The sequence below is a fragment of the Aegilops tauschii genome, chromosome 4 (genome assembly GCF_002575655.3).
Source record: "Aegilops tauschii subsp. strangulata cultivar AL8/78 chromosome 4, Aet v6.0, whole genome shotgun sequence".
Taxonomy (NCBI): Eukaryota; Viridiplantae; Streptophyta; class Magnoliopsida; order Poales; family Poaceae; genus Aegilops; species Aegilops tauschii.
In genome coordinates, this window is record NC_053038.3 from 121,525,761 (window position 1) to 121,553,725 (window position 27,965).

At 53.2% G+C, this 27,965-nt stretch overlaps 2 protein-coding genes and 1 long non-coding RNA gene across 3 annotated transcripts; 1 reads left to right on the forward strand and 2 right to left on the reverse strand.

Annotated features, from left to right (window-relative positions):
• Window positions 1-1,597: 1,597 nt before the first annotated feature.
• Window positions 1,598-3,059, reverse strand: LOC141021481 (uncharacterized). The gene is made up of 2 exons (XR_012182790.1): window positions 2,603-3,059; window positions 1,598-2,504 (listed from the first exon to the last, which is right to left on the reverse strand). It is a non-coding gene; the product is annotated as an uncharacterized lncRNA (long non-coding RNA).
• An 11,355-nt stretch (window positions 3,060-14,414) lies between these two features.
• Window positions 14,415-19,821, forward strand: LOC109753546 (protein DWARF 53). The gene is made up of 3 exons (XM_020312459.4): window positions 14,415-15,952; window positions 17,320-17,566; window positions 17,688-19,821. Exons 1-3 carry the CDS (start codon window positions 14,787-14,789, stop codon window positions 19,638-19,640), a joined length of 3,366 nt encoding a protein of 1,121 aa, XP_020168048.1. The 5' UTR covers window positions 14,415-14,786; the 3' UTR covers window positions 19,641-19,821.
• A 365-nt stretch (window positions 19,822-20,186) lies between these two features.
• Window positions 20,187-24,183, reverse strand: LOC109753536 (fatty acid desaturase DES3). The gene is made up of 8 exons (XM_020312449.4): window positions 23,823-24,183; window positions 23,610-23,699; window positions 22,712-22,778; window positions 21,833-21,925; window positions 21,545-21,730; window positions 21,363-21,440; window positions 20,788-20,925; window positions 20,187-20,677 (listed from the first exon to the last, which is right to left on the reverse strand). Exons 1-8 carry the CDS (start codon window positions 24,113-24,115, stop codon window positions 20,477-20,479), a joined length of 1,146 nt encoding a protein of 381 aa, XP_020168038.1. The 5' UTR covers window positions 24,116-24,183; the 3' UTR covers window positions 20,187-20,476.
• Window positions 24,184-27,965: the final 3,782 nt, after the last annotated feature.

Sequence of the window (27,965 nt, forward strand, 5' to 3'; positions counted from 1 at the left end):
GTTTCTTTTGGCCGACTGCCTTGGAAGACGCCAAAGAGATAGTCAAGAGCTGCAGAGGATGCCAAGTTTTCAGTTTCAAGCAACACCTGCCGGCTTCTGCACTCAAGACCATTCCCCTTACTTGGCCCTTTGCCGTCTGGGGACTGGACATGGTGGGCCCTTTCAAGACAGCCCGCGGCGGCTTGACACATCTGCTTGTCGCCGTGGACAAGTTCACCAAGTGGATCGAAGCGAAGCCGATCAAGAAGCTGAACGGGCCGACTGCCGTAACATTCATCACCGACATCACTACTCGGTACGGCGTACCGCATAGCATCATCACCGACAACGGCACAAACTTTGCCAAAGGAGCACTGGCACGTTTCTGCGCGACACAGGGCATCCGACTGGACTTAGCGTCCGTTGCCCACCCGCAGTCAAACGGCCAGGTCGAGCGAGCAAATGGACTCATCCTCTCCGGCATCAAGCCCCGACTGGTTGTGCCACTGGAGCGGTCGGCCGGCTGCTGGCTTGATGAGCTGCCGGCTGTCCTCTGGAGTCTGCGCACTACACCCAACAAGTCAACCGGCTTCACTCCGTTCTTCCTTGTATATGGTGCCGAGGCTGTCATCCCAACCGACATCGAGTTTGACTCGCCTCGGGTCACCATGTACACGGAGGCGGAGGCCAAGGAAGCAAGAGAAGACGGCGTCGACCTACTAGAAGAAGGCCGGCTGTTAGCACTCAGCCGGTCCGCCATCTACCAGCAAGGGTTGCGCCGCTACCACAACCGCAAGGTCAAGCCAAGATCCTTCCAAGAGGGCGACCTTGTGCTCCGGCTGATCCAGCGAACAACTGGCCAGCACAAGCTCTCGGCCCCTTGGGAAGGCCCCTTCGTCATCAGCAAGGCACTAGGCAACGACTCCTACTACTTGATCGACGCGCAAAAACCAAGAGCACGCAAAAGGGACGACTCCGGCAAGGAGTCGGAGCGACCATGGAACGCGAATCTCCTAAGAAGATTTTACAGCTGAAAGCAGTATGTATCATGCTACCCTTTTGTATTAAGTACAAACCAACAGGCCCCCCCGAGCGGTACTCGGGGACTGCCTTCATTTATCTATGAATGACGAGTGTCATATCCATGAATGTACTATTACATTTGATTTCTTGTCTGGCACCGGGTTCGACTAGTCGGCCCGGGGACTGGCCGCCTTGAGCTATATTAAAAGTTCTACCTGAGGTCAGACAAGTAGTGTGCCGGCTCTCGAGTCCTCTCTTGTTGAAAGTCGCAGATCAAAGAACCGACTGTCCGACTAGCAAGAGCCAAGGCAGAAAGGATGCCCACACGAAAAACGGCTAAGGACTAAACGAACTTATATAGCAAAAAGATGGCCTCCAACCACGCTTGCCGGCTGTCAGAACAACCGGCTGGCCGGCTTCCTAAACACTTAGCTCTAATCCAACAAAGCTAGAGTACTTGCCCTCCCAATTGGCCAAGCACTCTTCCAACCACAGATTGCAGAGCAGCTGTTTGACTGCGGAGGCGGCAACCAAGGGAGGGCGGCAAAGGAAACAGCAGAAGGATGAAAAGCAAAGAACGAGGAAAAGCCAAACGAATGCATCAGTCGTATATACATATAAAGCCCCCAACAGGCCGGCAATAGACATAAGTTCGAATACACCCCAAGTGGGTGGAATTATGCAGATTTAACAGAATATTGTTCCAAAAGTGACAAGACAGGAAAACAAAAGATAGCAGACTAGACTAAGGCGCGGCGCGGGAGCCAGGCTGGTCGGTGGAGATGGCGTCGCCGGCTGAAGGAGTGGCCGGCTGGCGGGTCTCGGCTTGGTCACCACCAGTGGCAGGCGGCGCACCCGCGCGTGACGTAGTGCTGGAGGCGCGGTCAGGTTGAGGCCGGTCGGCCGCTCCACCATCCGGCTCGGCGTCTTCACCCTCCTCCTCCTCCTCGCCCTCGTCGCTGGAGTCGATCTCCTCCGCCGAGTCCTCACCGTCTGCCGGGTTCAGCCCGAACCACTCCTCCGGCTGGGCGACACCGTTGTCATCTACCTCAGGGGCGAAGATGCTGGTGTCGGTGTAGTCGGCGATCGCCGAAGCCCGCCGGATGATAGCCGGCCGCGCCGGCTCCAGCTCCGTGTCGGCTTGCTGCCGCCAGGTAGCCAGCTGGTCCAGACTCAGGCTGGGGTACCAGGCCTTGACGAACTCCAGCGCCCGCCTGGCGCCGGACCGAGCTGTCGAGGCCTTCCAGGCTTCGAAGCGACTGACCGCCACCTCCAGCCAGTCGGCAGTCCGACTGGGGGTGCGGGGAACCACTACGCCGGGCCAGAGGGCGGCCAATACTTGCGCCCCGGCACGCTGAAGCCGGCGGAGCAGTCGGTGAGCCGGCTGGATACGGGCCTGGATCGCCAAGAGCTCCTCCTCCAGCGAACGGCCAGCGCTTGGTGCAATCTCAAAGCCAGCCTGCCTTCGTGCTTGGCGGCGGTAGAGTAGCCAGGGAAGTACTCTGTGCAAGAAAGAAAGAGAAAGAAGAAAAAACACCAAGTCAGAAAACGAGCCAAAAGCGGCAGACGGCAAGAAAGGACGAAGAAGTAGGCGGCTTACCGTCAACCAGATCTTCGATCTGACCATAGCTAGTTTTCAGAGTCTGCCTTGCTTCAGCCCAGCCAGCCACTTCTGTCTCGTACTCGGCCTGGAGGGCGGCTTCGCGGTCCTGCACCACCTTCAGAGCCGCCTTGTGGCCCTCCTCCTGGTCGGCCAACTTCTTGGCGAGGCGGTCGCGTTCCTGCACCAAGGCGGCAAGCTCGGCCTCCTTGACACGAAGGGCAGTCTGAAACTCTCCTACCTGTGCCCTCAGACCAGCGTTGGCCGCCGCAGAGACGGCAGAAAAAGAAGAAACAATAAGAGGAAGTCGTCAAGGAAGATCCGACCCGACTGCTCAGCAGTCGGCCCGAATCTCGGGGACTACACCCAGTGGGTGCGCTGATGCGCCCCCACGTGAGATAAAGAACAAAGCACTTACCTCGGCTCTCAGTTAGGTCGGCGGTCTTCTGGGTGAGCTCCCGAGCCTGGGAGTTGAAGGCGGCCGCACGAAGATTGTGGTAGTCCTGCAAGATAGGCAGAAGATCGAAGTAAGAACAAGAATAGCAAAGCCAAATCACTAAGAAGTTCCAAGCCGCCTGCTCAGCAGCCGACTCGGAACTCGGGGACTACACCCAGTGGGTGCGCTGACACGCCCCCACGGAAGAAACCAAGATCAAGAAGAAGCAATATAAGAAGCCTAACCCGGATGGCCGCCCGCGTCGCAAGGAATTCGTCGGTGTATTGCCTCAGCGCCGTAGCCTGGGCTTGGAGCCGGGTCCGGACATCCTGCGCAGCCACGTTCATCACGGCCGTCCCTCCGCCCGGCGTCCACCCAGAGGTGGCGCTGGCCACCTCCACATCCTGGGCCGACGAGCTGGAGCCCGCGGCCGGCTGCGGCTCCGACGCCGCCTTCTGTGGCTCCGACGCAGCCTTCCCCGCGCGCCGGCTCGGCGGCATCCGGACCGCCAGCTCAGTCCTCGCGGCCGGCTCGCCCCCCGCCGACTGTGCAGGCGGCAGATCAGGCCGGCCGCCTTGAGCCGCCCCAGTCGGCGGAGTCGACACCGGCGCCCTCTCCAGGATGACGACGTCGTCATCCCTCTCCAGCCCCGGCTGGTCGCCACCGGCCTCTTCTGGCGGGGGCTCCGGGGCCCCGGGCGCTGCGACGCGCAGTGGGGTGACCAACAGGGCCCCCTCCGCCGTCGCCGCAGCTGCAGCCTCCGCTTGGGCCTTGGCTGCGGCGTCGGCGCGCGCCTTCGCCGCCTCCTCCTGCGCCGCCTGGGCGGCGGCCGCCTTCCGTGCCTCTGCCTCCCGCTCCTCCCGCGCCTCCCGCGCGTTTCGTTCCGTCGCCGCCTGAAGGTCGGCACGGGGTCCACGCGGCGAGTGGTGCTCCCAGATCCCCTCGGCGACTCAACGACGGAGGCGGCAGCCGCCCGCTCGAGCGACAATGGAGCTCTGATTGTTTGGAGAAAAAGACAAGGATTCAGGAACCACCAGAGAAAAGAAAGAAAAAAGAGTACATGAAGGAGTTTGAACTTACGCCGACACCGTCTGCGGTTGCTTCACCGTCCTGCGGAAGCGAGCCGCCTTCGCGGCCGCCTCCTCCCGCCTGGTCGCCGCCGCCCCACCCCTGGGCTTCTTCGTCCGACTGCCGAACAAACCCTGTGCGGCGCGACGCTTTTGCCCGCCGCCCCGAGCAGGCGGTGCCGCGGAGGAACCCGCGCCGCGGCCAGATGCCGGCTGACGGCGCAGGACGACTTCGGCCTCGTCGTCGTCCGGCCAGTCGTCGAAGGTGACTCCATGCCCGGAGCCGCCTGCTTCGCCGCCAACTTGGCCACCACCCGGCTCGGTGTTGTCGTCCATAGCGGCCGCCCCCAAGTCGGGGTCCTCCAGGTCGTGCTGCGTCCGGTCGGGGACGAATCGGCGCTCCGCGTCCGACCCACCGGCAGGCCGAAGAAGAGGGCTCTGTCGAAGACAAGCCGACTAGTCAGAGTCGGCCAAAGGAACTCGGCGACAAAGCTGAGAGAAAAAGAAGAGACAAGGAGAACATACCGTTGGCGGCGGATTGGCTCGGCAATATGGCTCCTTGCCGAACTGCCACTCTTCGGAGAGTTTGCAGTTCGCAAGGTAGTTCACCATATAGGCCACCTCGTCGTGCGGCATGTCCTTGGTACACATCCGGCTCGGATCGAGCTGGCCACTCATCTGACAGATCAGATGAGGGCGGCTCTGGAGCGGGAGTACCCGGCGCGTGACGAAGGCGGCCAGCAGGTCGGACCCCGACAAGCCCTCCGACTGGGTCATCGCTCGCACTCGGGCGACGGCTGCGGTTCTAGCCGGCGTCAGCGTCACGGCCCGGAAGGACCACTGGGGCCGCCTGCCCACCGGTGGGCCGGCTACGTAAGCCGGCAGGTTGACGTAGTCGCCCTGCGGGGCGACGTTCCTGACGTAGAAGTACGACTTTTGCCATAACTTCACCGACTGGATCAGCGTGATGACGGGGAAGGGGTTGTCGGCAGCCACCCTCCGCATCGCGATGAAGGCGCCAGTCTGAGCCGGCACGCCCTGCATGCGCGTGCTCAGCTTCGACTGGAAGGATTCCCCCCAGAGCTTGAGGGTAGGGAGGACGCCGAGGTAGCCTTCGCACAGGGTGACAAAGGCAGACAGCAGCACCACTGCGTTTGGGGTGAGGTGGTGCGGTTGGAGCTGGTGGAACTCGAGCCAAGAGCAGAAGAAGGCGCTCACGGGCAGGCCGATGCCGCGCAAGAAATGCGAGCGGAAGACCACCCGCTCGCCATCCCGCGGCTCCGGCGTAATCTCCTTCGCCGGCGCGAGACGGACCTCCACCTTGTCCGCGCCGGGCAGCCGCCGCATCTTGCGGAGGAATTCAACGTGATCCTCGTGGATGTTGGAGCCGTCCCAATCCCCGCCATACTGCTCCGCGGCGGGAGGCATGGCGAAAACGAGGGCAGGCGGCGGAGGAACGAGTAGTGGAAGAGCGCGGCGGCGAGGCGCTGTTGCAAGAAACGGCAGGAGGACGAAGATGGTGGAAGGAGGAGGAGCGTGCGAGAGCTTGCCGCTCTCCCTCTCCCCCTACTTATAGCTTCGCGAGGTGAAGCCGGGGAGGCCGGACGTGGGGTGAGACGTGGGATTAACTGCACCCACTCCCCCACGCCTCGCGATTATTACGCCCTAAAGGCGTGCCGAAACCGCCGCAGGGAGACGTGCGGGCGGTTTCGGGCTACAGAGGATCCACGCCTGGGCCCGGGCGTGGGCGTGGCGGGCCCCCGCCCTGCGGCGACGTCCCTCGCGCGCGTGGGTTGGCAGGCTTTTTAGCCAAGAGAGGCCACGTGGTTCGCAGGCGGCAAGTGGCCGGCCCGCGGCCCGGTGCACGCGCTGGCGAGCTCCCGCCCTCCGACTCCGAAATTTTCGGCCAAGACGGCGCGCCTAACCAAAGCCGGCTCCCAGCCGCCGGCTTGTCAAGATAGGAAGCTGATCGAGCTTCTCAACTCCTACCCAACCTCGAAGCCCAATCATCTTCGGGGACTACTGTCGGAGTAAATGGCCACGGGTAGCCTAACCGACTGCCCCTGGCTCTTCCAAAAAATTATCAGGCCTTTGGGCCTTCAAGCATTTCAAGCATTGGGCCGCCTTCCCTAGCTGGCTACCTCTGAAGCCGACTCTCGGAAGGCGACCCAGCCTCAGCAACCTCCCCCCAGGATAACCACGGGGTGGCCGACTCCAGGAAGCCGGCCATAGAGGATGCCGACTTCCCAGAGCCGGCCACGAAGAACGCCGACTCCAAGAAGCCGGCCAAGACCGCAACCACCAAAACTACGCCCACATAACGGTGACAAGACGGGGTGTGGCCACAGTGCGGCCCATTACCCCCGAGGCCCGAGGCAGGCATGGCCACAGGACGCCGTACGGGACGGCCATGTCCCGTCCGCCTCGGCACTGTAGCCATGCTGGCCTCAACGTCACCCACGACAAACGCCAGTACGGCCCATGGGCGGCGGGCCCCTTTAGCCAGAGAGAGGCGCGAAGGCGGCCCGGCCTCCCCTAGTCGGCCAGGGGCGTAGCCGGCTCCCAGAAGCCGGCTACCCCCTCCCTCGAAGCATGCGCCACATTAAGGAGACAAGACGAGGTAAGGCTACAGTGAGAGCCCTCGAGGCGGCACACTGTAGCCACGCTTACCTCGACGAAGCCCTCATCATCAGGGACGAGGCTACAGTAAGCAGCCGCCGACAAGACCCTAAGCGGTGGGGCCGGCCTGTCGACCAAGAGGCCGGCAGCCGGTGGGACCCACTAGTCGGCGGGCCCCAACGGCCGGCGGAGAAGCCGGCGAGCTTAGACACTGATGGCTGGGACCAGCGCCCAGCCGGATTACAATTGTACCCCCGGGGGGTAGGCCTATATGAACCCCCCGGGGCACCCATGCAAAGGGTTGGCTTCTTAGCATTATACATACACCATAGAGAGAGGGAAGCAGGAGCTAGCCTTGCTCTTCTTCCCCCTTGAACCCAACAGCTCTAGGAGCATTTGTAGCTACCCTTTCTGATCTAGTGATCATGCGGAGACCCCGCAGAGCAGGACTAGGGGTGTTATCTCCTCGGAGAGCCCCGAACCTGGGTAAGATCCGGCGGCGTGCATGTCTTCGCCTCATCCCGTTTCCAGGCACCGGCGACGTCTTACTGGCACCCACTATGATAAGCCATCCGTTGGCATATGTCGCACCTACCACCCGACAGTATCAAAGGTAATTCAAGGAACAATTTCATAAAGAAAATGAGCTCACATAATCTGAAAGTAAATTCGTATATAACCAATAAAGCTAATGCATGTAAAAAAACTATGCATAATACATGAATTCCAATGTTCCAAGTTAAGCTTCTGATCTTATTCATCATAAGAAGACAAATTACTCAAACCTCGCCCCTCCAGGATTGAGGAAGAAAGTCAAGGAATCTGTCATACGAAACAGTACACCGATTGTTCCAACTACATCCTCCCGAGATGCTCATCACGCATCAGCACAACAAATCAACAACTTCATCCTCCCTGGAGATTATCAAGCCAGCTGAAATTATCAATAGATCAAACATAAAATCAGATGTTGTAGTTCAGAATCTAATCTCTACAGCCTGTTGGTGCAGAGACGTTGTTCACGTACCTTGCTGGGTAAGCACGAAAGAAGAGGGGACGCTGATCCTGCGACATAAAAAGAGGATCAAGCGCTGGCGACTAACTACGATTTCTCTCTCTAGGTCACGATCGGCTCTGTCGAATCTACTTCGCCATCAAGGGAGGGTCGAACGAAGAGGCATCTCAGGTTCGAAACGGGGTGGTACGCGCGTTAGAACTGCAAGGGCATGGTGTCGGGCACAGGAGAAAGACAATCGGCGATGGACGCCGCCGCGCGTGGCCGCCTCAACTGCCATGAAGAAAGCTGCAGGAACGACATCTCAAAAAAAAGTAAAGAAGACACCCACCATAGGGGCATTTGGAGGAAGAGTAGAGGGGCAGTGGAAGGAGCGGGCGCTTAAGCAGACGTGCTTCAGAAGCTCGCTGTCGAGACGAAGGACGGCGACGAACAGAGGAGCTTGGGGATAGGGCTTGCGCCGCCGCTCGGGGATAGAGGAAGAGACCTGGACGATCTGCCTGCTTTGTATGTTGGGCTGAACCTGGGCCTTCTATCTTTACAGCCGGATTGCTGACGGAAACGGCAGCTAAATCTGCGGAGCAGCGGCCCGTCAAACGGCGCTTCGTACGTGCGTGACGACCTTGATGACTGAGCAAATCCAGCACATTCGTACACATGATCCGACGGCTTAGAGCATCAAATCATTGTGGAGGCTCCTGGCTAGCTCCGTCTTACTGTTTTACAATTACACGAGTCACCTACGAACAGCAGCACACCACTTGTCACTAGTGGGTGGGGTCGTAGCCACCATATACACAGTGCCACCAATTCAAGTGGACACACTATCTGCCATTTTGTGCTCACACAAACAACACTATTATTGCTCCCAGCACTCCTACGACCCACGCCCATAAAACCAAATGGAATTCGTGTGTGTGTGGGGGGGGGGGGGGTTAGAGCGTCTACAGCCGGACTTGACGAATCCAACACCTCAAACCCCTTTGACGCGTTCGGACGCATCCGCAGACAGTGACCGGTCTCAAATAATCTATTTTACGGTCAGATACCTCAAACTAGAAACTTTAAGTCCATACTATTACATGCAACCTAAATCGATCTTTAAGCGGAGCTTGCCCGGCTCCGTCATGCCCATGTTTGGCGGCCGGCTCCGCTCCCCGGAGTGTTGGTCCGGTTGCCGACGAGATAGAGTAGGACACGGGACACGAGCTGGCTCACGGGATTCAAGGTGTCGCCTTTCCCATGCCCTACTCTTCCTTGTCGGAGCCGGGAACCCTGACGGTGCTGGTGGACGTCGGATCGATGATGGATCCGTCCTGGGACGAGTCGGCGACATCCACCATGACGCGGGTGTGGTGCCCGGGCTGGTACACCATACGGGGCGCCGGAGAATGTGACTCCGCTTTGCCAACTTCCACCGCCGCGTGGGCTGCCGCTGCCTCCCTGTGACGCCCCCGATTTGACCGTACACTAATCATGCACGCAAATGTATACGATCAAGATCAAGGACTCACGGGAAGATATCACAACACAACTCTAAAACATAAATAAGTCATACAAGCATCATAATACAAGCCAGGGGCCTCGAGGGCTTGAATACAAGTGCTCGATCACAGACGAGTCAGCGGAAGCAACAATATCTGAGTACAGACATAAGTTAAACAAGTTTGCCTTAAGAAGGCTAGCACAAACTGGGATACAGATCGAACGAGGCGCAGGCCTCCTGCCTGGGATCCTCCTAACTACTCCTGGTCGTCGTCAGCGGGCTGCACGTAGTAGTAGGCACCTCCAGTGTCGTAGGTGTCGTCATCGACGGTGGCGTCTGGCTCCTGGACTCCAGCATCTGGTTGCGACAACCAGATAGAAAGGAAAGGGGGAAAAGAGGGAGAGAAGCAACCGTGAGTACTCATCCAAAGTACTCGCAAGCAAGGAGCTACACTACATATGCATGGGTATATGTGTAAAGGGGCATATCAGTGGACTGGACTGCAGAATGCCAGAATAAGAGGGGGATAGCTAGTCATGTCGAAGACTACGCTTCTGGCCATCTCCATCTTGCAGCATGTAGAAGAGAGTAGATTGAAGTCCTCCAAGTAGCATCGCATAGCATAATCCTACCCGGCGATCCCCTCCTCGTCGCCCTGTTAGAGAGCGATCACCGGGTTGTATCTGGCACTTGGAAGGGTGTATTTTATTCAGTATCCAGTTCTAGTTGTCATAAGGTCAAGGTACAACTCCGGGTCGTCCTTTTACCGAGGGACACGGCTATTCGAATAGATAAACTTCCCTACAGGGGTGCACCACATAACCCAACACGCTCGATCCCCTTTGGCCGGACACACTTTTCTGGGTCATGCCCGGCCTCGAAAGATCAACACGTCGCAGCCCCACCTAGGCTCAACAGAGAGGTCAACACGCCGGTCTAAATCCTATGCGCGCAGGGGTCTGGGCCCATCGCCCATTGCACACCTGCACGTTGCGAGGGCGGCCGGAAGCAGACCTAGCCTAGTGGCGTTCCAGTCCAATCCGGCGTGCGCCGCTCCGTCGCTGACGTCAAAAACAGCTTCGGCTGATACCACGACGTCGAGTGCCCATAACTGTTCCCGCGTAGCTGGTTAGTGCGTATAGACCAAATGGCCAGACTCAGACCAAAAACCAAGAACTCGTTAATCGTGTTATGTTGAAGTAACCGCGGACGCCGTCCAGGGCCAGGCCCACCTCTCACCTAGGCGGTCTCAACCTGCCCTGTCGCTCCGCCACAAAGATCCACTTGCGGGTACTCCTACGAGCCGACCCGACTTTAGTCATCACATGTGTCATGTATATAGTATATAAGTATATACCCGTGATCACCGCCCAAGTGATCACGGCCCGATAGTATAGCACAACAGACGGACAAGAATGTAGGGCCACTGATGGAAAACTAGCATCCTATACTAAGCATGTAGGATGGCAGGTAAAGGTAACAACAGTAGAAGCAAGGACAGGCTATGCATCAGGATAGGATTAACGGAAAGCAGTAACATACTACACTACTCTAAGGCAAGCAGTATAGAGAAGAATAGGCGATATCTGGTGATCAAGGGGGGGCTTACCTGGTTGCTCTGGCAAGTAGGAGGGGTCGTCAACTCCGTAGTCGAACTGGACAGCAGCAGTGTCGGTCTCGTAGTCTACCGGAGAGAAGAGGGGGAAGAAACAGTAAATACAATGCAAACATAAGCATGACGATGCGTGACATGACAATGAGCGGTGCTAGGTGTGTCCTAACGCGGCAGTAGGTGGTACTGGCGAAGGGGGGGGACATCCGGGAAAGTATTCCCGATGTTTTGCGTTTTCGGACAGACGGAACGGAGGGGGAAAGTTGCATGTTCGATAGGTTAGGGAGGTGTGGTGGACGAACGGGCTGCGTATCCGGATTCGTCTCGTCGTTCTAAGCAACTTTCATGTACAAAGTATTTCCATCTGAGCAGCGGTTTATTTTATATTGATTTTAAAAGAATTTATTAATTTCTAAAATTTATTTAATTATTTAATATATACATTATCCGAAACAGTGTTGTGATGACATCAGCATGACATCATGCTGACGTCAGCAGTCATCTGACACGTGGGTCCCACATGTCATAGACTGGTTAGGGTAATTAGGGTTAACTAATTAATTAACTATTAACTAAACTAATTAATTAAATTAGATTAATCTAAACAGGGTTAATTAACTTAATTAATTAACTAATTAATTAATTATTTTTATTTTTATTTTCTTTATTTATTTACTTATTAATTTTTATTAATTTATTAATTATTTTTATTATTATTATTTTTTAATCATTTTTTTCTTTTCGTTCTCTGGGCGTGGGGCCTGTCGACCAGTGGCACAGAGGCCATAGTGGGCTATTGGTGCGGGCGGTTACGGGCGCTCGACGGGGCGGACCCGGGCGCCGACGGCGGGGCACCGCGGGGCGCCGGCGAGGCGCGGCCTGGGGCCAAGCGGCGCCGGGCGAGCCGGCGGGGCGCGCGGGGGCGAGCGGAGGCACGGGGGTGGCCGGTGGGAGCGATGCAGTGCGGCGCGGAGCTCCAGTGAGCAGCGGCCGGGCGGAGAAGGGGGTGGACGCACGGCGCGGTCCTGGCTACAGCGCGCGGGAGCACGCAGCGGCACAGCGGCGAACGAGGGCAGCGGCGGAGTGCAGTGGCCGAACCCGGCCACGACGGGCGCGCGCGGGCCGGCTAGTAGGGGCCGTGGGGAGCGGCGGTGCTAGGCGGGAGTAGTGGTGGTGAGCGCGAGGGGCCAGCGGTGAGCGGGCGAATGGCAGCGTCGCGAGGCCGGGCGCAGGTGGGGCGCGGTCGCTGCGGGCGCGCGTGCGTGAGGGTCCGTGCTAGGGCGCGCGGACCGAACGGTGTGGTGGTGCGGGCGAGCGCCGGCGCGAGGGCACGGGGGGGAGGAGGACCGGGGTCCTCACCGGGATTGTAGGGCACGGGCAGTGGGGGACGAGGAGGAGGACGGAGACGACGGTGCGACGAGGAGGCAGTCCGGTGACGGTGTCGTGGAGGGGGTCGGCAACGAGGCGACGCAGGGGAGGAGGCGACGAGGTTTTCGAGCGGCGGCAGTGCTCCGGTGACGGCGGGGTCCAGGCGGGGTCCAGCGGCGGGGAGGCAGGCGCCGGCGAGGGGGTGGCCGGAGGCGCCGGGTGGCGGGGCGGTGTCGGGCGCGCGGGGGCGTGGTCGCCCCGATCCCGATCTGGATCGGGGGAGTGGGGGGGAGAGCGAGTGGTGGGGGGAGTGTGCGGTTACGGGTTAGGGTTTGACCGGGGGGTGAGTGGATAAGGGGAGAGTGGGGGTGGGCTGGCCGGCTGGGCCTTTGCCCAGTTGGGCTGGCCAGCTGGGCCACAGTTGGCCCAGTGGGGGGCTTCTCTTTTCTTTTCTTCTGTTTTTTTTGTTTTGCATTTCTTTTATTTATTTTTCTTTTATTATAGTTTTGTAAAATACCAAAGTTGTACCTAATTTAGTTTTAATAAACATGCCACTGCCCCAATTAGTTTTGGGAAATTAAATAACTTAGTTAATATTTTATTAATTGAAAAAGGCATTTGTTTAATTGTTTTCACTATTGTTTTAATTGTTTTCACTATTGTTTTAATTGTTTTAGAGCCTTTAAATATTTTATCAAAGCTTGGTTTCTCCACCATAATTACTTACGATTTATTTGACACAACCCGAACATTTTAGTTCTGATATTTGAAAATTTTACTGTTTGCCTATATTTTAAATTTTAATTTGAATCGTTTTTGAACTAACTCGAGTTTATCAACAGTAACCGAGGTGACGTGGCACCATTAGCAGAGGTTTAGTGTAGCTTGATTATCCGGGCGTCACACTCCCGCACCCGCTGCCTCGTACGGCGGGCACTTCACACGATGTTTGCGTCGTATGACGCCCATGGTGCGTCCTCCGCCTCGAAGCGCCAACGGAGGGGTTGCGCGTCCGCCAGCGCGTTTGGATGCGAGACGGACTGCGCCGACGATACCGCACACCTAGCGACGGATCCTTGCGTCGTTTGGATGGACACAATGGATTCCTGACGGAAGGAGTCCGAGCGCTGCCATCGGGCGGCCTCCTCCCGGGAGCGGGGGAGCGCTAGCCTGGCGGTCATCTCCTCCTCGGGGCCACGTTGGATGAGTTCGGGGTTGACGGATCTGAAGGTGTAGTACTCGGATCCGCTGCCCACCATGCCGAAGAAAACTGAATGGAAGCTTGTGGGCGAAGTGAAGTGGCTAGGGTTTGGTCGAAGAGTGGATGGGGATGATTATACGTGGAGTCGGGTGGGTTAGCGTGGGCCGGACTGACGTGACGGACACGTCCGAGTCTCCTCATATCCGTCATATTTAGGATAGATATGAGGGGTGTCGGTCAACCTAGACGTTTAAGGCCGATTTGAGGTGTCCGTCTGGTTTGTTGTTTTTCGACCGGTCAAGGGCCGTCCGCTCGGACCTACGAGAGTGGTTCGAGGAGCCCCGTTGTAGATGCTCTTAGTTTACAACACGACATGTAAAATACACGAGCTTGCAGGGTAGAGATATTTGTTGTACACCTTTTTGGATGAGATGTGAGCTGAGAATAAACCAAATGGGGTGCACCAGTGGAATCCTAAGAGCAGCGCAGGTGTCCCTGTCCAACTAAAGTTGAGGGCCTCCTATTTCCGAAAGCATCGCGATAGGAAACTCTTTTGCTTGCATGAATGATTTCACAAGCAGAGAGGGGCGAAAAGAGAGGGAAACTAACTGAAATGATGTAAACGTTATCTTTCCGCCAGCACAGAAATTCTGCATCATTTCGTTTCAATCAATTAATATGACATCTTTGCCGATGGGCCAATGAGCCAAATTTCGCAGTAGACCCGGAGGCCGGAGCGCAGCTGACATCGGGAGAGAACCGGAGCCTTGTGCTGTCCCAGCTGGGGGCATCCATAGCGCTAGATCCCGGTGCCTTTCCTAGAAGGATTTTGCATATCTCATGGGTGGCGGTACTGTCTTTCACCCACTTTTGTAGGAGAAGAGAACAATCAAGCTTGGCTGCAGTGTGCCACAGCGCGGCACAGTGGTCTACCCAAAAGAAGAATTTGTACTGCCACTGAGCTCAGCTGCATATATGCTATGCTTTGGTGCTCCCTCCACCAAATTGATAATTTTCATTTTCTTTTCCCCCACTCCAGAAAGCAGCAGCACTCACTGTCACGATCGCCGTCGCTGTCAGGTGGGCCCCACCGCATCACCGAAAAGAGGAAGAGCAGATATCATCATCGCCCATATATAAACCTCTCCACCTGCCTTCCTGGCCAATTATTTTCTTCCAGGCTCGGCTCCAGCGACCGACGCCCCCCCAATGTTTCCACTATTACCAATCCGGCTCTCAGAAGTCTACTCTTCGTCCAGTGCGCGCGGAAAAGTAATAATAGCAACCAGGTCCCTCCAGTGATTACCACCTGTCTCTGACCCGCTCGGCTCCCCTAATCCCAATCCCAGTCCCAGCCCTCCACGCGTGCGTGCGCCGGCGATGCCGACGCCGGTGGCCGCGGCGCGGCAGTGCCTCTCGCCGACCGCCGTCACCGCCCTCGACGCGGCCGTCGTCTCCGCGCGCCGCCGCGCCCACGCGCAGACAACCTCGCTCCACCTCATCTCCGCCCTGCTCGCCCCTCCCGCCCCGCCGCTCCTCCGCGACGCGCTCGCGCGGGCACGCAGCGCCGCCTATGCCCCGCGCGTCCAGCTCAAGGCGCTCGAGCTCTGCTTCGCCGTCTCGCTCGACAGGCTCCCCTCCGCCTCCTCCTCCTCCTCTGCCTCCGGCGCCGACAACGCGGAGCCGCCCGTCTCCAACTCGCTCATGGCGGCCGTCAAGCGCTCGCAGGCCAACCAGCGCCGCAACCCGGACACCTTCCATTTCTACCACCAGGCGGCCACCGCGCAGGCCCCCGCCGCCGTCAAGGTCGAGCTCTCGCAGCTCGTGCTCGCCATCCTCGACGACCCCCTCGTCAGCCGCGTCTTCGGCGACGCGGGCTTCCACAGCGGCGACATCAAGCTCGCCATCCTCCGCCCTGCGCCGCCCATGCCCATGCTCGGCCGCCTCCCCACGCGGAGCCGCCCGCCGCCTCTCTTCCTCTGTAGCTTCGCCGCCGCCGACGACGCCGACGTGCCTTCGCCAGCCGCAGGGAGCCTCGCCGGCGGCACCGGCGAGGAGAACTTCCGCCGCATCGGCGAGGTTCTCGCCCGAGGCCGCAACCCCATGCTCGTCGGCGTCGGGGCTGCGTCCGCCGCTGCCGACTTCGCCGCCCTCTCGCCGTACCGTGTCCTCCCCGTCGGTACAAGCTCCATCGACCAGACGGAGCTCGGCTTGGCGGCCGCCATGGCCAGCGCCACCTCCGGTCTCATCATAAGCATCGGTGACCTCAAAGAACTGGTCCCCGACGACGGCGAGCTCCAAGAGATGGGGCGCCGGGTGGTGGCGGAGGTGACGCGAGTGCTGGAGACGCACAGAGCTGGCCGTGTCTGGGTGATGGGGTGGTCGGCCACGTACGAGACCTACCTCACCTTCTTGTCCAAGTTCCCCTTGCTCGACAAGGATTGGGAGCTCCAGCTGCTGCCGATCACGGCAGTGCGCGCCGGAGGCAGCCCCGCTGCGCTCATCCCTCAGGCAACCACCGCCGCGGCTTTCTCCAAGCCTGCAAGGTGAATCCTATTCTCTTCTCTTTCTACCTTTCGCCAATTGTTTATGCTTAGGGTTGAGTTGATTGGCATCCATTGTGGTGACTGGCGTGTGTGCGTGCGCGCGCGAGCGCACCTTTTGTTTATCATATTCGGATGTTCCTTAGATGTCTGGTTACTACTACTGCCTACTAACAAGGATTACTGGTTCTTACTCCCATGATCGGCGTACTATTAGTTTAGTAATGTTTGAGTGCAGATTTGTCTGTATGCTCATTGGCCTGATTATTTTTCTACCATGTCTGATTGGTCGAGTTTATACAGAGGTCTTTAAATATTCTACATGGTACAACTTTTTCGTGACGTCGATTGTTTTCTGAATGTTTTTACTCATCCCGTTTAGTAGTACAGTTGTTTTCTCAGTGCTTGACCTGGTAATATGCATGCTTAAGTTATTGACTTATAAGCGTGCCTCTTATCTTGAGGTGTGTTGTTATGGCCTTTGGAGGTTACGTTGATGTTTGAGTAAAGTACAGACTGAAGTTGTGTTACTGTGGTTGTCATGGTTTTGATTTTCATCCGCGTGATTCCGTTGTCCTTTAGAGGTTTCAATGGTGAGGAGTTTGCCACCTGGATTTTTTTTATTAATCTAATGACCGGTTTATTTCAAATATCAATGAGAAGATTACATATTTCCACTTTCTGGGAGCTGGTTACTAATTTAAATTCTTCTAGCCATCTTCCTTTTGTGTGATGTATAGATGGTTTTTACTCGTTTGTTTACTCATTCATTAGCTTCTTGTTTGTTCATTTAGTTTATTTTAAAGAACTTTGCTCCTTTGACAATTTTAAGCTGTCCTATTTAATTCATAAGGTGGATGATTTGTTCCACCAATATTGCTTTGGTCTGACATTTTTTATACGATCTCTGTATGATACTACTATCCCGCGTCAGATATTGATCCGGCTATTCCATCGAAGGGTGATGGAGTACTGTTGTATGGTTGTCGTACGAAAATTTGTCGTATGTATATCATTCCTGTTGTTCCACCGTCATTGGGTGTAAGAATTCAGAGTACCTCGGTAAAAAAGAATACAGGCACTAAAGATAAAAAGAGAGAAATAAACAAGGTTTTAAACATTCAAGAAATGCATTTTCATGAAAAGACATTATTCTATTCTGATACAGCAAGTACTCTTTGAACAATGAGGTTCTGATGCATTGGACCCAAAAGTGCCAGCCTTTTTTTCTGAAAAGAGAAGTGTACCAGCTATACTTAAGCAACTGCAGAGTCAGAATAGGCGTATTGAAGTAGGACTTGATGTGGGTTCTCTGTACTCCATTTTGCTCTTGTGATCTTTGGCCTAACGATGTCAAACATGTTTTGCAGCTTTATGGATTCGCTCATTCCTTTTGGAGGACTTGTCAGCGATACCTACGAAGCTAACAGCCTCACAGCAAATTCTTGTCCTCCGGCCCTTCGGTGTCAACAGTGCAATGATAGATATGAGCAAGAAGTTGCTACTATCATTAGAGGAAGTGGCATTACAGCTGAAGACCATCACCAAGGAGGTCTACCTTCGCTGCTGCAGAATGGCAGCATGATAGGTGCTAACAATGGATTTGATGCAGTCAAGGTGTGAAGCGGCTTACATATTTTGTGACTTTTAAATAATTGATGCATATGCCGTTGTTTTGATAGATGCATAAGTTTGAATATCATTGGTATAAAAGATGTACAGTTTTTCTTCAGTGCAGGTTAGAGATCAGATGGTATTGAATTCAAAAATATCGAATCTACAGAAGAAGTGGAACGAGTACTGCCTGCGGCTCCACCAAGGCTGCCATAGGATCAACAGTGTTCCATACCAGTTATTTCCGCATTATATTGGTGTTCCAGCCAATGGGGAAAGAGCAGAAAATCTGAGCAAAGGTTCTGAATCAGTTGAACTTCAAAGGGAGGTTATTAGACCTTCTGTAGTGTCTGTTCCACATACCAATGCTACCACAAAGAGTATTTCACCCCCATCTATCTCTAACTTAAGGAATGACAACCTTACATTGGAACTTCAAGCTGGGTTTTCAAAGAGTGATGAAAAGCAGTCCCGACATGAAACCCTGTCATACTGTCATGATCGCGAAGATCACGTGTCACCATCATCCGCTGCATCTGTGGCGACTGACTTGGTTTTAGGCACGCCTCATGAATCTTCTTCCAAGGGTACAAATTCTGCCAGCTGCAAACATGTAGCTGATGCAGAGATATCTGTACCCAAGAAAGTTGATGATTTGAATCTGAAACCTCCTCAGATCTTTGCACAACCCTTTGCTTGTTCCAAGAGTTCCACAAATATGGGGCAAACATCACCTAGTGCTGGGCATTCAGCAGCTTCTGGAGGTTTGTCTGCTTTTGGTCATTGGCAGAAACCTTCACACCTCGGAGCACAAGGTTCTGATTTGAGTAATTACAAGCTACTTGTGGAACGCCTGTTCCAGGTTGTTGGAAGGCAGGAGGAAGCCTTGAGTGCTATTTGTGGTTCCATTGTGCGGTGCAAGTCAATGGAGAGGCGCCATGGTCCAAACAAGAAGAATGACATGTGGTTTAGCTTTCATGGTTCTGATTGCATGGCCAAACGCAGAGTTGCTTTGGCGCTTGCAGAGCTCGTACATGGCAGCAAAGAGAACATGATTTATCTGGACCTGAGTCTCAAGGATTGGGCCGACTCAAGCTACAGAGGAAAGACTGGCACTGACTATATTGTTGACGAGCTGAGCAAGAAACGGCGATCTGTCATCTTCCTTGATAATGTCGATAAAGCTGACTGCCTTCTCCAGGACACCCTGACTCATGCCAGTAAGACTGGTAGATTCCGAGACTTGCGTGGCAAGGAAGTTGACATTAATGACTCCATTGTTGTGCTGTCAACAAGAACAACCAGAGGCTCCAAAAGTGTGTCTGTTGGAGTGGAAGAGGGTCTTACTTTCACTGAAGATAAGATCCTGGCAGCTAGTGGGCATCAACTGAAGATCCTGGTAGAATCATGTACCGCGATCATGAGTGAAGGCCACGGTGATAAGGTGATATTTTCCCCCGGGCATCCTCTCGCCAAAATTCGTGCATCTTTGTACTGTGGGGGTTCAGTCAGCAAGAGAAAGTTCAACATTTCTGATGACCAAGAAAAGCTGCAGGGGGAATCACCGAGCATTTCCAAGCGACTGCACAGAACATCAAGTGTTCCGTTCGACCTGAACCTCCCCATCGACGAGGATGGTTCGAGCGACGCTGATGACCACAGCGGCAGCAATGACAACTCATATGGCACTCCAGAGAGATCCATGGACAGCCTCTTGTGTTTGGTTGACGAGTCCATCGATTTCAAGCCATTCGACTTTGACAAAGTCGCCGACTACGTGCTGCAGGAGTTGAGCAATACACTCCGCAAAGTTCTGGGCTCCGGCTGCACACTGGAAATTGATGTCGGTGCAATGGAGCAGATAGTTGCAGCGGCATGGGCATCAGAGGGCAAGAGGCCTCTCCAGGCCTGGCTGGATCAGGTGTTCGCTGGAAGCCTAGGGGAACTGAAGGTCAAGTGTGGTAAGCATGCCAGCAGTTCCACTCTTATACTAGTGGCCTGTGAGGACATGGCAGCAGTCAGGGAGGACAATGGTTTTGGAGGTTTGCTCCCCTCCAGAATAATTCTAGAATGGTGAAATGATGGTATCTGTATAGGGATAATTGTAATTATTTCTAGCTATTAGTCCACAATAGTATAGCATTATTTTGCCGGGAAATAATTTGTAGTCTAGTTGATGATGCATTGCCTTCATGTATATCGGCAAGTATATATCGATTGTAACACTTGTGGATTTGCCAATATATCACTGTTATATATGGTGATGCAGCGGTAGAGTGCTGAAGTCCATAATCGGTGGGTAATTCCAGGTTTGGCCAACTTCTCCTGCTAATTTGTAGGTTCATATTGAAATATGTAAATGCTAGTGGCTTACATTCTAATTAGTATCTAAGAGTTTGGCCAACTTGTTTTGCGACGAAGGTTCAAATTGAAATTTGTAAGGTTAGTGGCCCAACATTTTATATTTTCAGCGTTGGGAATTTGGCCAACTTGTTATGCTTATGGTGGTGTAGGTTCATGTTGAGATTTGTAATAATTATGCATAACCCTGTTCCAGCAATCTACACAAAGATGAGTAGCCAATCTGTACACTCTAATTAGCAAGCATATAACTCAGATCAGAAAAACGGCGCAGAGCACTTAATCTGGCTCACAAAATTAATGCCCACTCTCCCAGGCCCGGCACATACAAACTCCAGACTGATCAATAGTCTAAGAAGTTTCATTAATTTGTTACATAACTCCACATTCAAAACTGGTAAGATTGGAGAATGCTAATTCTAATGAATGGTCTGAATCTCATCAACCAATCAACACATCCTGTCTGTTGTTGCAGACCCACATGCTTTGATTTTAGCAGGAAGCCCGTTCTGGTAATTTCTCCAGCAGGCTATGATATCTCTCCATCTTACATCACTTGTGCTTGCCATTTTTCGTCCAGTTATCGCCATTCAAGCTTGGGTCAGTTTGGTAGAAGACAACATCTCCAACATCGCTCACGAAGTGATCGACTCTCAAGCTCCTGAGGAGGACATGGAAGAGGTGAAGTGGCAGTGGACCTGACTTCTCTGGCTCGCGGTAATATCTTCCCAGTACTGGCCTTGCTGCCTTGGTCTGTTTTTTGTTCACAAAATAAGGAGAAAGCCGTAGTTTCAGTACACAGCACTCAGCATTAGTAGGTAAGTACATATATATGTTTAGCATAGTAGTAGTAGTGCGCTTACTGCTTCTACTAGGTGGTAGTGAGGTATTTGAGGGAAGAGGTGGTGGATGACATGAGTGCCAATGTCATGGTGGATGTTGTTGATCCATCCATAGTCCCGGTCCACGGTCGTCAGGCCACCACGGAGGTAGCTCCATTCCTGCAAGAATGATTACAGAGAATATATGTTTAGTTGTCGACAAATAACATTGAGCGCTGGTGAAATAGTAAAACCATGTTAGAGCGAAACCGCATTGTGTGGTGTGTGTGTGTGTGTTGGGGGGGGGGGGGGGGGGGGGGGGGGGGTGATCAAGTTTAACACGCAAAAAGGGACAGCATTACAAACAAGTTTATGTAGCGTAATTATTTTTCACTGGATATCAACATTAATAGTAGCTAAGATGTTCAGAAGATGAGGTAATCTTATTTTTCTGTAACTGTTTGTTCCATCTGCCATGACAAATAGGCTGCTAACATTTTTTGGAAACAATAGTCTGCTAACTCATGAACTATTCGTAGATGGATCTTCTTCATATATATACTTGTAATTAACTGATATATTTTCCTCAAAACAATAATAATCAATATAGCAAGTACCTCGCCGCGATACCAAGGGAGGTCCTGGTGACCATGGTGGTGAAGGTACGTCACCAAATCGAGCCACATCACAAACACCTGTTTTATATGATACACATTGGATGATACCACAATCAGTTAGTTGTTCAGTGCGAGTGACTTGGAAGCAAGCAGTACTAACAAAACCGTTAGCAGTCGCTTACAGCATATGGAACCCCGTAGAGCTTGAGCACAGGCACCAGCCCAAACACACACGCCATGGCAATGAGCAGCGCGATCATCGTGAACCAGCAAGTGGTGGATACGATCACGTCAAGCCTCTCCTTGGGGCTGAACAAATCGCTGCTTGGGTTGAAATGCGAACCGTTCTTGCCTGGGCTTCTGTACCACTGCAGGTGTTGAGCCATTGCAGAAGACGAATTCAGTGCAGTTTTTCAGCTGAGACTCGAGGATGCAGAGCACAATCAATCATCAGAGAAGGAGATTCTTACGAGGTAGACAGGGAAAGCCAGGAGCGGGTATGGCAGTGAGAAGCGTAGCTTCTTGGTGCTTGGCTCCATCTCCTTGTACAAATTCTCGGTAATCTGCTCAATTCAGTTATATCCGCATCAGCTGAGGTTAAATGTTAAGGATCCTGGTTAAAATTGCAATTTTTTCTTGGTTAAAATTGCAATTGACTGATGCCACAACCACAACTCCACAGCAAGCAGCCGAACCTGACTGAAAAGGGCAAGGCCTGCTGGTCTATGACTATGATAACGACAGCCATGCAATCGACATGAAAGGGACCTTTGCATTATGAAATGGTCTAGTTTGGTGGGTGACTAAGCAAAGGAGCCAAGGTAAGATTCGATGCGCATCTTTGCTGATATACGGCGATCAACTTAGCAGGCAGTAGCAAGATGCAGATCTGATCACGTGACAGACATGATGAGTAGATCTACTTAGCCGGCACTTGCAGCTTGTGTTTGGCTGGCATTATTTAGTAGTGGTATCTAGGAAAGGACGGACCACATCTCGCTAGCTAGCTTTTGCTTGGATGGATGGATGGATCTTTAGGGGCAGCTTAGTTTGGCAGCCTAATCATATCTACTAGCAGCAGTGTTCTCTCCCCTTTTCTGCTCCACTGCATGTGCACTCTGCATCTCAGGCTGGGCTGAAAGCAATGCTTGCTTGTCCTTTTTCACCCTTCACCTCAAATCTGCCAAACTCTCTCACAAACCTTTTACTACCTACTAGTAGAATGTGTACATATGAATAATTCAATATCTTAGCCTACAAATATCTGTCGAATGGTCTAGCAGCTCTGAATCTGAATTGCAATAATGCTGGCGGGTAGTGTTTTGTACGATGAGGGTAGGACTACTAACCGGGTGCCATGACTCGTCCTTGTCGATGTGGCCATGGTTCTGATGGTGCGTCCTGTGGCTGATCCTCCTGAATTATGCCATAACAAACATAAATGCCCCATCAGCCAAAGCTAACTACAGCATCACTAGATCAAAGCATCAAGAATTAATTGCTGCACCGCAAAAAAATACTCCCTCCGCAAACTAATATAAGAGTGTTTAGATCACTAAAATAATGATCTAAACACTCTTATAGTATTACTCCCTCCGTTTCAAAATAGATGACCCAACTTTGTACTAACTTTAGTATAAAGTTGGGTCATCTATTTTAGAACGGAGGGAGTAGTTTACAGAGGGAGTAATAAATTAATTAATTGCTGCACAAGAAAATGCAGATGCTGCCCCGCAAAAATAAATAAATTGCCGCACAAGAAAATGCAGAACCTTGCGAAATAAGTAAAATAAAATTCAGAATCTTGCATGGCATGCACGACGCATGGCTTGTGCCCGTCGTTTTGGGTGACCCACGTTTTTGTCTCCATGTGGGTGTAATTTTCAATGTGGCCGACGTAGGGGACTGTGCACTAGTGTTAAACAACTCAAACTGTTGTCGGGAGATATTTCTCTGAACCTTTTCTCTTTTTTAATAGGGTGCGAAACTCTGTTTCGCATCTTGTCGATTGCATCGGTTTGATCCGAATTTTAGCTCCTTTTCATGATTATTATTTTTGTTTCCTAAATGAAATCATGATAGAAATTGCAGCCCGATTCGTAGACTTTCAGAATTTGTATCAAACTGCATCACTTATGTTCCAAAATTTGCAGCGTTTGTGTTCATAATCTGTGCATGTTCAGAGTTTGGGTGCATACTAAACTGTCTGTGTTTATGTTAAGATGAGAAAAATCGAAAGATGCTAACCATCCGTTGTATGGGACAAGGATGAAGGTGTGCAGCAGGTGGCCGACGACGCTGTTGAGCGTCCCGCTGTCTGAGAAGCTCCCGTGACCACTGCATTACAAGAATAGTCATTACTGTATCTCAATAGTAATCAGCATTGCCTGGGACGGCGACGATCTGGTTAACTAATGGATCGATTGCGGCGGCCGGCCGGAGGAAGGAAGAGGCGCGTACCAGTCGTGGCCGAGGACGAAGAGCGCCCAGAACATGGTGCCCTGCGCTGCCCAGTAGAGCGGCCACACGGCCCAGCTGTTGAGCCACCATGCGGCCCCGGCCAGCGCGGCCACGACGGCGACGTCGCGGGCGACGTAGGAGAGGGACCGGAGTGGGCTCTTGCGCCAGCAGTGGGCGGGCACGGCGGCGCGCACGTCGCCGATGCGGAAGGGCGGCGGCTTGGCGGCGTCGAAGTCCTCCGTGGCCTTGCAGCTTTGCTCCTGCTCGGGCGCCCTCCTCGCCGCGGCGCCCATGGCTGGATCTGTCTCCGGGAAAGCGGGGAGAGAGGTTTGGGGCCGCGGGTTGGGTGGTGGTGGCCGGAGATCGATGCGGATGGGTGCTATTTATAAGCCATCAATTTGCCATTGGTGTACACTTCCTACGTTCTACGTGATGGATGGACCGGTGCACGTGCATGCACGTCCTCCTCCTGCACGGAACCATCCAGTTTCCCTTTACGTGCCCATACGCTTGCGTCGTGTTTCCATACTGCGACACGATACAAAATGGCGATCAAATTACGCGGGACACATTCCCACCATGACATGTGTGTTTCTAAACTAAATGAGAAAATCGATTGAAATAATTAAATCAGAAAAACTAAATCAGAAAATACATACCTAGTTGACGCCTGCTAGATCCCCTCCCTCTTCAGATCTCCACCTTTCCCAGCCGGCAAGGCCGGCGGTTCTCTTTCCGCACGACTATTGCTCTGGGGACGGGAGGTGTCGGAACCCTTTTTTTTAGAGAACATCGGCCTTTATTGATCAAGCAACAAATTTACGCAGAGTCTTCCGAATGCAATCCGGAGCAGAATGAAAAATACAAGGACTAGAAGAGCTCAAACTTGATCTAGCTAAGACATGAGCTAAAACATTGAACTGCCGACGAACATGCTGGAAAGCCAGAAGAAAGACCATTTGCCATTTCTTTGACGTCCATGAGAATGGAGCCCACCACCGAGTGGTCTCTGGATGAAGATTTCAAACGCTACACCACCAACAGGCAACCCGTTTTGAAGATAATATCATCAAAGCCCTCCTCCCGCGCAAGATTAATCGCCCGACGGAGTGCTAAAGCTTCCACCACCTCTGGAGACAGTGCACCCCTCAACGGTTCAGAATAGGCAGCTACACACAAGCCATCATGATTGAGCACCACCACCCCTATACCGGATATGTGCAGCTCCTCAGACAAAGAGAGTTGCATCAAAGAAAGCCACCACTGTACCCTGCGGCGGCGGAGACCATAGATGATTAGTAGACGAGGTCTCACGCCTGAAAGCAAGTACAGGCTTGTAGAGGTGTTGGAGAATCAGATCAATATAAGCCTTGGCCCTGGCAGCAGTACGCCCCGGCGGCGGTGGCACCGGCTCGTTCCTCGCCGCGTTCTGAGCCTCCCAAATGTGCCAAATGGAGGCAGTGATGATCGTCGCTTCCTGATCCGAGAAACCAGAAAGGTAGTCGAAGAGCCACTGCTTGGGAGATGAGAAGGACGACCGACGGACCTTGATGTTGAAGGATGCCTTGAGCGCATCCCACACAGCGCGAGCATGGGGATAGAAGAGTAGGGCATGTTCCACACTCTCGGGCCGACCACAAAAACAGCAGTCCGTCCGGGTTGGGACCTGACGTCGCCGAAGCTGGTCACCTGAAGGAAGGCAGTCGTGAGCTAGACGCTAGAGAACAATCTTCATTTTGTTGGGAACCTTGACACGCCACAAGGCTTTCCACAACTTCTCCTCCCCAGGCCAGCCCGAGCACTGACCCAAACCATTATTGCTCCGCGCATTCAGAAACCTGCTGGTTCTCGCCATATTGTACGCAGACTTAACAGTATAAACACCAAATTTGGTAAACGGCCAGCGAGCAAAGTCATTCCCGCCTGTTGATTGGGATTTGCATAATGTCGTCTGCCACTCTTGCCGGGAAAAAAGCTCTTACATACTCCTCATCCCACACCCCCCTCTCCTCATTGATAAGGCAATGGACAGTAGCAGAGGTCGGAATAGGCGATAGAGGCTGCAGCATACCCGGATGTGTAGACGGAATCCAGTGATCAGAGAGGATTTTTGTATCTCGTCTGTTACCAATGCCCCACTGAACACCTCTCTTCAGCAGGTCACGGCCATGAATAATACCACGCCAAGTAGCGGAAGCTGTCCGAGGCACAGAAGCGTGTCAGAAATTGCTGTTAGGATAGTATCTGCCTTTCAGGACCCGGGCACACAACGAACCCGGCTTAGTAAGTGGAGGAAATATGCCCCAGAGGCAATAATAAAGTTGTTATTTATATTTCCTTATATCATGATAAATGTTTATTGTTCATGCTAGAATTGTATTAACTGGAAACTTAGTACATGTGTGAATACATAGACAAACAGAGTGTCACTAGTATGCCTGTACTTGACTAGCTCGTTAGTCAAAGATGGTTAAGTTTCCTAGCCATGGACAAAGAGTCGTCATTTGATAAGCGGGGTCACATCATTAGAGAATGATGTGATTGACTTGACCCATCCGTTAGCTTAGCACGATGATCGTTATAGTTTCATTGCTACTGCTTTCTTCATGACTTATACATGTTCCTCAGACTATGAGATTATGCAACTCCCGAATACCGGAGGAACACTTTGTGTGCTATCAAATGTCACAACGTAATTGGGTGATTATAACGATGCTCTACAGGTGTCTACGATGGTGTTTGTTGAGTTGGCATAGATCAAGATTAGGATTTGTCACTCTGTCTATCGGAGAGGTATCTCTGGGCCCTCTCGGTAATGCACATCACTATAAGCCTTGCAAGCAATGTGACTAATGAGTTAGTTGCGGGATGATGCATTATGGAACGAGTAAAGAGGCTTTCCGGTAACGAGATTGAGCTAGGTATTCAAATACCGACGATCGAATCTCGGGTAAGTAACATACCGATGACAAAGGGAACAACGTATGTTGTTATGCGGTTTGATCGATAAAGATCTTCGTAGAATATGTGGGAGCCAATATGAATATCCAGGTTCCGCTATTGGTTATTGACCGGAGACGTGTCTCGGTCATGTCTACATAGTTCTCGAACCCGTAGGGTCCGCACGCTTAACGTTCGGTGACGATCAGTATTATGAGTTTATGTGTTTTGATGTACCGAAGGTAGTTCGGAGTCCCAGATGTGATCACAGACATGATGAGGAGTCTCGAAATGGTCGAGACATAAAGATTGATATATTGGACGGCTATATTCGGACACTGGAAGTGTTCCGGGTGATTTCGGAGAAAACCGGAGTGCCGGAGGGTTACCGGAACCTCCCGGGAGAACTAATGGGCCACATGGGCCTTAGTGGAGAGAGAGAGAGGGCCGGCCAGGGTAGGCCGCGCGCCCCCTCCCCCTCTGGTCCGAATTGGACTAGGGAAGGGGGGCGGTGCCCCCCTTTCCTTCTCCCTCTCCTCCTTCCTTTCCCCCTCCTAGTAGGAGTAGGAAAGGGGAGTCCTACTCCTACTAGGAGGAGGAATCCTCCTCTCCTGACGCGCCCCAAGGGCCGGCCGGCCTCCCCCTTGCTCCTTTATATACGGGGGTAGGGGGCACCCTAGGACACACAAGTTGATTGTTTCCAGCCGTGTGCGGTGCCCCCTCCACCATAATCCACCTCGGTCATATCGTCGTAGTGCTTAAGCAAAGCCCTGCGCCGGTAACTTCATCATCACCGTCATCACACCGTCGTGCTGAGGAAGCTCTTCCTCGATACTCTGCTGGATCATGAGTTCATGGGACGTCACCGAGCTGAACGTGTGCAGATCGCGGAGGTGTCGTACTTTCGGTACTAGGATCGGTCGATCGTGAAGACGTACGACTACATCAACCCCGTTGTCATAATGCTTCCGCTTACGGTCTACGAGGGTACGTGGACAACACTCTCCCCTCTTGTTGCTATGCATCACCATGATCTTGCGTGTGCGTAGGATTTTTTTTGAAATTACTACGTTCCCCAACAGTGGTATCCGAGCCAGGTTTATGCGTAGATGTTATATGCACGAGTAGAACACAAGTGAGTTGTGGGCGATAATAGTCATACTGCTTACCAGCATGTCATACTTTGATTCGGCGGTATTGTTG